The sequence below is a fragment of the Calypte anna genome, chromosome 33, assembly GCF_003957555.1.
Source record: "Calypte anna isolate BGI_N300 chromosome 33, bCalAnn1_v1.p, whole genome shotgun sequence".
Lineage (NCBI taxonomy): Eukaryota > Metazoa > Chordata > Aves > Apodiformes > Trochilidae > Calypte > Calypte anna.
Window position 1 is genome coordinate 1,426,315 of NC_044275.1, and position 11,058 is coordinate 1,437,372.

At 65.8% G+C, this 11,058-nt stretch overlaps 1 protein-coding gene and 1 pseudogene across 2 annotated transcripts; both read left to right on the forward strand.

The window, feature by feature from the left end:
• The first annotated feature begins 337 nt into the window (after positions 1-337).
• TUBA1A (tubulin alpha 1a) lies at positions 338-3,950 on the forward strand. The gene is made up of 4 exons (XM_030468148.1): positions 338-437; positions 1,718-1,940; positions 2,019-2,167; positions 2,784-3,950. Exons 1-4 carry the CDS (start codon positions 435-437, stop codon positions 3,762-3,764), a joined length of 1,356 nt encoding a protein of 451 aa, XP_030324008.1. The 5' UTR covers positions 338-434; the 3' UTR covers positions 3,765-3,950.
• Positions 3,951-7,989: 4,039 nt separating this feature from the next.
• LOC103527105 lies at positions 7,990-10,767 on the forward strand (annotated as a pseudogene). The gene is made up of 4 exons (XR_003988763.1): positions 7,990-8,030; positions 8,631-8,854; positions 8,941-9,088; positions 9,682-10,767. The product of XR_003988763.1 is annotated as a tubulin alpha-1 chain-like (transcript).
• The last annotated feature ends 291 nt before the right edge of the window (positions 10,768-11,058 follow it).

The window sequence follows — 11,058 nt, forward strand, 5'->3', positions numbered from 1 at the left end:
TTACAGGAGATGGGGACAGGGACACAGCCAGGGACAGCGACCAGGGCGTGGCCGGGGACGGTGACTTGGCCGAGAACGGGGACCAGGCCACGGTTGGTGACAAGGACACGCCTGGGGACAGGGACTCGGGGGACAAGGACACGGCTGGGGCGCAGACAGCGGCGGGCAGGAGGAACCAGCGGCGGGGCCGAACCGGGGCCGCCGCAGCCCCCAGGCCCCCCGCCCGCCCCGCCCGGCCTTTGTCTGCGGCTTCGGGGGGGGCATTACCTCATCCCCCCCCGCCAATGGCCGCCGCTGCCCCCGCCCCCGGCCCCGCCGCCCGCCCCGCCCCCCCCGCGCTATAAAGCCCCGCACCGAGCCCCGCGCTCCGCCGCGCCTCTTACATCGACCGCCTCAGCGTCGGGCTGTGAGACCGCCCCGGACCGACCGCCGCCATGGTGAGGGGGGGCACGAAAGGGGGGGCCCGGTCCCGCCGTCGTCCCCGGTTCTCGTATCCCTGCCCCAAGTCCCGATCCCTCCGGTCGCGCCCTTGCTCCCGGTCTCCATCCTCCCAGTCCCTCCGGTGTCCCCGGTCCCGATCCCCACCGCCCCGGTCCCGTCATTGTCTCGGGTCCCCACCCTCCCGGTCCCTATTCCCCCTGTCCCGCCCTTATCCCCGGTCCCGGTCCCATCATTATCCCCGGTCCGGATCCCCTGGTCCCGATCTCCCCGGTCCCGTCCATCCCCCAGCCGGGATGATTCCTAGGGCTGAGCCCGCACCGGGCGTGGCTCCCGTTACACCGGGCGGGAGGAGGCTCCCGGGACACAGCCCCGTGTGGCTCCCGTTAAATGGAGCTGGAAGGGGTCGTGTCCCCCCCCCCGCTGCCTTTCCCGGGGCTGAGCACCCAACCCCCACCGGGCGTGGCTCGCGTTAAACCGAGCAGGATGAGATCCCCGGGACCAGGTCCCGAGCCCGCAACGGGCATGATGCCCGTTACACCGGCCAGGATGAGTCCCTAGAGCCGTGCCCCGAGTCTGCAAGAGGTGTGGGTCCCGTTAAACCGTGCCGGATGGGTCCCCGTTACTGAGCTCTGAGCCCGTACCGGGCGTGGCTCTCGTTAAACCAAGCGGGATGGATGGGTCCCCGGTTCTGGGCGTGGCCCCGGTTCGATGGATCGGGTCCCCCCATTCCCGGTACCGAGCTGCTGTCCCGCACTGGGCATGGTTCCTTTAAACCCGGCAGAACTGGCACCATCCCCCCCCCGGTGCTGAGCCCTCAGTCTGCACTGGGCGTGGCCCCGGTTTAACGGGACCCCCGGGGTAGACAAAACGAGTGTCGTGTCCCCCCCCCTTCCAGGGGCGTTGCGGGGTCTCAGCAGGGCAGGATGGGACCCTCGGGAGTCCCCGAGTTACCGTAGGGTCCCGGTCCCTCGGGGCAGAATGAACCCCGGTGCTGAGCTCCCCAGCGCAGTGCAGCTCCTTGGGGAGGGGGGTGGCAGGATGGGGACCCCTGAAGCTGCACAGAGCCCCCCCCCCAACTGGGTGTGGCTCCGGAGCTCCCCCCGAGACCACGGTGGCTGCCAGGACCCAGAACAATGGGACCGGGGACAATCGGCCCCCTGGGGACGCCGCCTTGGGGACCGGCTGCCAAGCCATCCGGGGGACAAGATCCCCGGCGTGGGCTGGGGGCCCCCCCCCGCAGGGAGGTGACAGGGTGCTGTGTGTGTGTCCCCCCCAGCGTGAGTGCATCTCCATCCACGTGGGCCAAGCGGGCGTGCAGATCGGGAACGCCTGCTGGGAGCTGTACTGCCTGGAGCACGGCATCCAGCCCGACGGGCAGATGCCCAGCGACAAAACCATCGGCGGGGGGGACGACTCCTTCAACACCTTCTTCAGCGAGACGGGGGCCGGCAAGCACGTGCCCCGGGCCGTCTTCGTGGACCTGGAGCCCACGGTGATCGGTGAGGGTGGGGGGATGGCAGTGAGGGAGGGTGGGTGGGTGGGGGGTGCCGGGTGCTCAGGGGTTCCTCTCCCCGCAGATGAGGTGCGCACGGGGACCTACCGGCAGCTCTTCCACCCCGAGCAGCTGATCACGGGCAAGGAGGATGCGGCCAACAACTACGCCCGTGGGCACTACACCATCGGGAAGGAGATCATCGACCTGGTCCTCGACCGCATCCGCAAGCTGGTGGGTACAAACCCCACCCCTCCCCGGGAAGAGGGGTTGGGTGGGGGGTGGTGAGCTGAGGACAAAGACTTTGCTTCTCAGTCTCGCCCTCCCCTCTGGACTCGCCCTGGCTGGGCTGGGTTTAGATTGAATATATTAATTAATGTTAATCCTGTTCTGCAGCGGCTGCCATTGGGCGGCTGAGGTGCAGCTGGGCCCTGGAGCTGCTCCACGGCGCCGCGGCTCCGGCTGTTGCTGAGCTCGGCAATTCCTTCTTTGTTCCCACTTGGCTCTGGCCGTGGCCGTGTCCAGCTGCATGGCCTGGGGACTGCACGGGCAGGGGCAGCCCAAACCGGCTCCTCCTGGAGCCATGAGGACACGTCAAGTCACAAGACCTGTCCCTAAACCTAACCCCGAGGTGCTTCTGGTCACACTCCCAGCCCAGGACCGAGGGGAGTCCCTGGGGGAGTCACCGTGAGTCAGTGCTGAACAGATGGGGCTGGGGCCACCCTGTCACCCATCCTGGTGGCTCCTGAAGGAAATCCCCCAGATGTCCTTGTGAGGCCACGGAGAGGAAGGAGCAACTTCTGCTGATGCCTGGAATAAACCTGCCCCCCCCCTTGTCTCTCCTCCCCAGGCTGACCAGTGCACGGGGCTCCAGGGCTTCCTGGTCTTCCACAGCTTCGGGGGAGGCACCGGCTCCGGCTTCACCTCCCTGCTCATGGAGCGCCTCTCCGTTGACTACGGGAAGAAATCCAAGCTGGAATTCTCCATCTACCCAGCTCCCCAGGTCTCCACGGCCGTGGTGGAGCCCTACAACTCCATCCTCACCACCCACACCACCCTGGAGCACTCCGACTGTGCCTTCATGGTGGACAACGAGGCCATCTACGATATCTGCCGCCGCAACCTGGACATCGAGCGCCCAACCTACACCAACCTCAACAGGTTGATCGGCCAGATCGTGTCCTCCATCACGGCCTCCCTGCGCTTCGACGGGGCCCTGAACGTCGACCTGACGGAATTCCAGACCAACCTGGTGCCCTACCCCCGCATCCACTTCCCCCTGGCCACCTACGCCCCGGTCATCTCCGCCGAGAAGGCTTATCACGAGCAGCTCTCGGTGGCCGAGATCACCAACGCCTGCTTCGAGCCGGCCAACCAGATGGTGAAGTGTGACCCCCGGCACGGCAAGTACATGGCGTGCTGCCTGCTGTACCGCGGGGACGTGGTGCCCAAGGACGTCAACGCCGCCATCGCCACCATCAAGACCAAACGCACCATCCAGTTCGTGGACTGGTGCCCCACGGGTTTCAAGGTGGGCATCAACTACCAACCCCCCACGGTGGTGCCCGGGGGGGACCTGGCCAAGGTGCAGCGCGCGGTGTGCATGCTGAGCAACACCACGGCCATCGCCGAGGCCTGGGCCCGCCTGGACCACAAGTTCGACCTGATGTACGCCAAGAGGGCGTTCGTGCACTGGTACGTGGGGGAGGGCATGGAGGAGGGGGAGTTCTCGGAGGCCCGGGAGGACATGGCCGCCCTGGAGAAGGATTACGAGGAGGTGGGGGTGGATTCTGTGGAAGGGGAGGGAGAAGAGGAAGGGGAGGAATATTAAACTCTCACAAGGGTGCTGCTCTTACAGGGAACATAACCTAGTTGAAGCCCCCACCCCGGGGGTCTGTAGCAGTGTTTTGCGCCGCAGTTTGTCCTGTTCCATGGTCTGTGCTTTGATGGAAAAGTTTGTCATGGGCCCACCCGTCCTCTCCTGTGGGTCCCAATAAAAAAAGCATTCCCTGTCTTACCATCTGCCTCTGGTGTCTTCACTCCTTACGCAGTGTCCCCTCCCGTGGTTTCCACGCTGTCCCCAGCGGTCCCTGGCTGCACCCTGAGTGTGTCCTGGGGGTGGGGGGGCCTGAGCCTGGTCCCCTGCAGCCCCCCAGCCCTGGGCTCCCCAAGGTTTGGGGTCACTCACACCCCCACCACTTTCCCTGTTGGCATTGGGGTGACCCCAGTGCTCTTCACATGTTCCTCACAAGCCTTTCAGGGCTCTTCACATGTTCTTCACGTGTCCTTCAGGCCCCATGGTAACTTTTGATACCGAAGTCTTCTCACCCCACATCGGGTTGGGTTTTTTTTTCTCTCCTTATCTTGTCCACTTGCAGCTCCTGGGGGTTGTCCCCTCCTTATCTCTGTGTTTGGGCTCTGTCTGTACCTGTGCCCCCTGGCAGAGCCTGGGAAACTCAAGAATTCCCAGACTGGGGCAAAAACATCTCGGAGGGAAAACTCCAACACCGGGGGCTTTGCAACATTGTTCTCATGCTGAGGACAAAACAGCCCAGCTAGGCGGAAAATTACTGAGAAAATCAACTTTGTTCCAGCCGAAAGCAGCTGGGTGCCAGCCCACAGCTCCGGGGCCCTCAGTTAGTTAGTCCTGCTAACCAAGTTAAGCTGCTTCTGCTCACCCAAGTTTTAGTTATCTACTGAATCTAAGGATTCTGTACAGCCCCGGGGGCCCTGGCTGCACCCCTAACCCTGGGCTCCCCAAACTGGTTCTCCCTCCCCAGCCTGCTGCAGTGTGGGGCCCCCCCCTCCCCTCATCTCTGCCACCCCCCATCTGTGCCCCCCCCCCCCCTCCCACTGAGTCCTGCCCCTGGAAACAGAATCCAGGGAATTGTTGGGTTTTCTTAGGACCAGGATCCAAGTGACCCCGTGGGGTGGTTTTGCCTCTCTGGGGATCCCTGATATCCCCCTCCCCATGTTCACAGAAGCCCCGGGGGGGGGGTCTCTGATGGGACTGGGCAGAGGAGGGGGTGCAACATCATCAGGAGGAGTGAGGGTCCTGCAGCCCCCTCACCCCCATCCCTGGGGTGTCTTGGAGCCCCTCTCTTCCCTCTTGGAGGGGAGAGGAGTGGTCTTGGCTCCTGTCATTTGGGGGGGGGGGGTGGAATGGGTCAGCAGCAGCTCCCCCCAGCTCTGCACAGCCCCGGGGGGAGCCAGATCCCCCCTCTCCCCCCCCTCGCTGCTGCTCATGGCTGCGGGCAGGGATAAATAATGAAGGGGAAGCTGAACAGAGCGAAACTCGAGCGGGTGCTGCAGGGGGGGCTGGGTGCCACACGAGGGGGACACACAACACCCCGGGACCCCTCAGGGAAGCCGCAGCCCCCCCAGGACCACCGAGCCAGCAATTCCACCTCCCGGGGGGGGGGGATGGATGCTGGGAGTGGCTCCTGCCACGTTGGCATCGCTGGGAACCGAGCTGGCCCCGAGCACCCGCCGGGACCCCCGACTGAGCCCCCCCGGCTGGGCCCCCCCAAGCTGAGGGTCGCTATGGGAGCCCGTGGGGGGCGACCCTTTGCCGGGGGAAGGGGAGGGCGGGAGGCGGCCATGCGGCTCCCGTGCGGGAAAATGGCGGGGCCGGAGGCTCCGTGCGGTGCAGTTGCCACCCCCCCACTTCCCAACCTGGGAGAGGGGGGATGTCTTCGGCGGTGGGGTGACCCCGGGGGGCAGCGGGGCACAGGGAGGGGACACGGGGGGGGACTGAGCCCGACAGCGCATGGCGGCAGCGCTGCCGAAGGGGCCGCTGGGTTGTCCGCAAAGCTCCGGGCAAACCAGGAAGGATTAATGGGAGCAAAGAGCTGCGGGGATTAATGCGGGGGGGGGGAGCGGGGGATGGTGATCGTCGTTCCCCCCCTCTGCCCCGGGGCTCCCCAGGGTCGGGCACCCCTCGGCCTCACAGCCTGGGGGGCGCGGCGGGACCCCAGCGCATCCCCCGTGGATGGGCAGGGGGGTGAGGGGGGTGATGGCGGGCGGATCCGGGGTGTGGGGGGAGACAGAGCTGGGGGGGTCACTCAGGAAGACGGGGCCGGTGTTGTGGCTGAGACAAAGCCCACTGCAGTGCCGGGGTGGTGGCGGGGTCTGTCCCCCCCCCATCAGAGATCCAGCGGAGTCTGACCCCCGCACCCCGGGGAAGGCGCAGCAGGGGGGGCGGTGGTCTCCATCACGGCAGGATTCGGGGCTGGGGGGGGGGGGGCACCGACAGATGGGGAGGGAGGGGGCCGTGGGGTGCAGATGGGCCGGTGCGGTGGGAGGGGGGGCCTCGGGGGGTGCAGATGGGCCCGGGGGGGTTGCTGGGGGTGGGGCGGCGGGAGAAGCCGATTAACGGCCTCAGGGTGCGGGGGGGGTGGGCGCGGCAGCACGTGCGAGCCATCCCACCCCCCCCATGTCGCAGTTTTCCTCTGCAGCGGAACCGCACCGGGAGGGGGGGAGAAGGGTGGGGGAGAGGGAGGGGCCGCCCCCCCCCCATCTCCTTGGTACAAGCAGTGAGGAGGGGGTGAAGACGAAAGGGGTGGGGGGCAGCCCCCCGGACACCCCTCTCCATGCGGGGCTTGGGGGCCGAGCGAGCGCCGCACCCCGCGGTGCGGGAAGGGCCCCCCCCAAAGCCCCGCAGCGCGGGAGGGGGGAAGGGGCGGGGTCTGTCTGGCGCGTTAGCCAATCAGCGTCGGGGAACGCAGAGATGGGCGGGAGAGGCGGCCAATAGGGAGGTGGGACGGGGGTGGGGGTCCCGCCCCCCGCCGGTATTTAAGGGGGCGCCGGGGGCGGTGGTGATTCGGTACTTGCGTCGATTCCTTGCTTGTCGGGACGAGTAACCGCATCGCAACCATGGTGAGGGGGGGGAGGTTCTAAAATGGGAAGGGGGGGGAGAATAGGAGAGAAGGGAGGGATAGAGTTAAGGGGGGGGCAGGGATTGGGGGGCGTGCGGCAGATGGAAGCTGGGGGGGGACACGGGAGGAAGAGGGGGTTGGATGAGGATGGATTAATGTGGGGAGGGTGACCTTGCGGGGGGGTGCGCAGAACCCCGAGGGAGTGCAGAGTGGGAGCTGGGGGGGGACAGAGAAAACGTGGGCTGGGAGGGGGGCACAGCAGCCCTGGGAGGGGGGGGGGCGCAGGGAGACATCAAAAGGGGGGTACGCACCAGGGCAGGGGCTGCAGGGAGCAGGGGACGGGCTGGGGGCTGCGTTTTCTGGGTGGGAGCATCCCCGGGAGGGGGCAAAGCACCCCTGGGGGGCTCAGCACGTGCTCCCGGTCCCCTCCCGTTCCATCCCCCCCCACACACCCGGTGGGGGCGGGGCTCTGTCTCGTTTTTGGCGCCCAACCCCGACCGTTACCCTTCCCGCGCGCGGGAAGGCGCAGGGCGGGGTCCCAGCCCCACCCCCCATCCTTGGCATCACCAGATCCCCCCCCAAATCCAGCTCTGAACCCCCCCATCCTCACCCCAGCCCTGTGGTAGGGGCAAAGCGTCCCCGCATCTCCCCTTGGGCTCGGGGTTCCCACCCGAGTCCGACCCCACGGCTCTAATCCTGCCCTTTGGCTTCTGGGGGAGCCCCCCCCCCCAATCCACCCCCCCCGTCTCGATCCCGGAGTTTTCCACACCCCGCAGGGGCGGGAGGAATGCGGGAGCAATGCGGGAGCAGGTGGTGCGGTGTAGGGTGCGGCTGGGAATGTGCTGGATGGGGAGGGGGACAGAGGGGACATGTCCCGTCCCGTCCCCCCCCCAAAAAAAAGGTGACGCCATCGGCCCTCCCCGGTGGTTTCCGCGCAGTCACCTCCCCACTGCTGTGCTCTGAGCTTCCTCCTCCTCCTCTTCCTCCTCCTGCAGCGCAGCCTCGCCCTGCCCGGGCTCCGGGGTTGGAAAATGTCCTCCCCGCCCGCCATTTGGGAGCAGATGGAGGGCTGGCAGGGGGGTGGCGTTTGTCATCCCCACCTAGGGCTGTGCCAAGTGGTGGCTCCGAGTTGTCCCCACACACGGCTGTCCCTCCCCAGGGAGGGTTTTGTGGCACTGAGTCAGGGCATGACCCATGATAGGGCGGTGGAAAAGTCCTGGGTGGGTGCGGGAACACGCAGAGGGGAGTGTGACCCCGGCCCCCTGGGGGGGCACTGTGTGCCTCAGGGTCCCACAAAAGTCCTGGTGCTGTCCCTACAGGCCCCCGCCCCCCAGGGCCACTGATGGGGGTCTCGGAGTGCATGAGAGGCTTTAATGCCCCCGTTTTCCTGGGGACGTGCGTGGGAAGGAGTCACAGGGGAGTGGGAACCATTCCTGGTCCCCAAACTTTGCTTTTGGAGTAATGGGGTGGGGAAAATAGGGGGGACTCCCCTCCAGCACGGGAACCCATCCCTGTGGGTCAGGGCTCCAGCCTTGGATGGTGGGGATTGAGAGGAACTGGGGAGAACCCCAACTCCTGGCTCCTGTAGGGTGGTGGCAGCGTCCTTGTAAGGTCCCCAGTGGGTGTTGTGGCTCCGGAGCTCCCCCCGAGACCACGGTGGCTGCCAGGACCCAGAACAATGGGACCGGGGACAATCGGCCCCCTGGGGACGCCGCCTTGGGGACCGGCTGCCAAGCCATCCGGGGGACAAGATCCCCGGCGTGGGCTGGGGGCCCCCCCCGCAGGGAGGTGACAGGGTGCTGTGTGTGTGTCCCCCCCAGCGTGAGTGCATCTCCATCCACGTGGGCCAAGGCGGGCGTGCAGATCGGGAACGCCTGCTGGGAGCTGTACTGCCTGGAGCACGGCATCCAGCCCGACGGGCAGATGCCCAGCGACAAAACCATCGGCGGGGGGGACGACTCCTTCAACACCTTCTTCAGCGAGACGGGGGCCGGCAAGCACGTGCCCCGGGCCGTCTTCGTGGACCTGGAGCCCACGGTGATCGGTGAGGGTGGGGGCATGGCAGTGAGGGAGGGGTGGGTGGGGGGTGCGTGGGGGGTGCCGGGTGCTCAGGGGTTCCTCTCCCCGCAGATGAGGTGCGCACGGGGACCTACGGCAGCTCTTCCACCCCGAGCAGCTGATCACGGGCAAGGAGGATGCGGCCAACAACTACGCCCGTGGGCACTACACCATCGGGAAGGAGATCATCGACCTGGTCCTCGACCGCATCCGCAAGCTGGTGGGTACAAACCCCACCCCTCCCCGGGAAGGTTTGGGCCGGTGGGGAACCAGCCCCGTGTTGGGACCGGGCTGGCAGTGAGGAGCTGGGCTCTGCCTCCTGGTTCTTGGCCTCCAGGCCGGGGCTCTCTGCGGGTCCCATGAGTGCGAGTGGGGATCAGCCCCTTCCTCAGGACCCCGCAAAGCCCCTGAGGCTGCCAGGACAGGACAGGCTCGGGTAGACCATGTCTGGGTGCAGGATGGGGCTGAGGGCACTGGTTTTGTGCTGCTCTTGGGAGAACCCTGCTTCATCCTGGTTTTAGGGTCATGTGAGGTTTTTTTCTTGATCTGGACTCTGATCCCTCTTGACCAACTGCTCATGAGCAGCTGGGCTGAGTTTTTAACTCCTGCTTGGGCAGCTCGAGCCCTGGAAGGGGCGTGTGGGTGCCCATTGCTGTGTGGCTGTCACAGAATGGTGGCTCCGAATGCGTCTGAGCCTGAGACAAGAGTCCCAAAGGCCCAGGATCTTTGGGAGAACCTTTGGCTTCCTGGGCAAATTGATAGCAGCTTAAATCTGGAATTCCTGACAGATTGGTCTTGTGTTCTTTCTTCCAGGCTGACCAGTGCACGGGGCTCCAGGGCTTCCTGGTCTTCCACAGCTTTGGGGGAGGCACCGGCTCCGGCTTCACCTCCCTGCTCATGGAGCGCCTCTCCGTTGACTACGGGAAGAAATCCAAGCTGGAATTCTCCATCTACCCGGCTCCCCAGGTCTCCACAGCTGTGGTGGAGCCCTACAACTCCATCCTCACCACCCACACCACCCTGGAGCACTCCGACTGTGCCTTCATGGTGGACAACGAGGCCATCTACGATATCTGCCGCCGCAACCTGGACATCGAGCGCCCAACCTACACCAACCTCAACCGCCTCATCAGCCAGATCGTGTCCTCCATCACGGCCTCCCTGCGCTTCGACGGGGCCCTGAACGTCGACCTGACAGAATTCCAGACCAACCTGGTGCCCTACCCCCGCATCCACTTCCCCCTGGCCACCTACGCCCCGGTCATCTCCGCCGAGAAGGCTTATCACGAGCAGCTCTCGGTGGCCGAGATCACCAACGCCTGCTTCGAGCCGGCCAACCAGATGGTGAAGTGTGACCCCCGGCACGGCAAGTACATGGCGTGCTGCCTGCTGTACCGCGGGGACGTGGTGCCCAAGGACGTCAACGCCGCCATCGCCACCATCAAGACCAAGCGCAGCATCCAGTTCGTGGACTGGTGCCCCACGGGTTTCAAGGTTGGCATCAACTACCAACCCCCCACGGTGGTGCCCGGGGGGGACCTGGCCAAGGTGCAGCGCGCGGTGTGCATGCTGAGCAACACCACGGCCATCGCCGAGGCCTGGGCCCGCCTGGACCACAAGTTCGACCTGATGTACGCCAAGAGGGCGTTCGTGCACTGGTACGTGGGGGAGGGCATGGAGGAGGGGAGTTCTCGGAGGCCCGGGAGGACATGGCCGCCCTGGAGAAGGATTACGAGGAGGTGGGGGTGGATTCTGTGGAAGGGGAAGGTGAGGAGGAAGGGGAGGAATACTAAAGGCTGGGTTCCTTCTGTCACTGTAGCATGTCCACAAAATGTCTGCTTCCAACACTTCCATCTTTATGCACTGGGTATGTTCAGCTCCGGGGGTCTGGCCGGGGGGATCGCTGCCCTGGCTGGGCTCGTGCTCTCTGATGTGATCATGTCGGATTTCCATGTGTCTGTATCATGTCTGTGAATTAAAAGGCTTTTAAGAGAAGCTGCAGCTGTGTCGGATCCAAACCCTCTGTGTCAGCCCTTGCAGCCAGCTGGCCTCATCCCACGGGAACAGAGCGGCCCTATTGTCCCTGCCCAGTGGGATGGCAGTGGTGACATCGCTCCTGCTTTGTCCCACTCGTCCCTCGGGGCTGAACCCCCCTCCTCTCCTTGGGTGCTATTGGCTGAGGGCTCTACC

Coding starts and splice junctions, on each gene's coding strand:
- TUBA1A (XM_030468148.1), top strand. Junction 1,941..2,018: donor CCTGGAGCCCACGGTGATCG/GTGAGGGTGGGG, acceptor CTCTCCCCGCAG/ATGAGGTGCGCACGGGGACC. Junction 2,168..2,783: donor TCGACCGCATCCGCAAGCTG/GTGGGTACAAAC, acceptor TCTCCTCCCCAG/GCTGACCAGTGCACGGGGCT.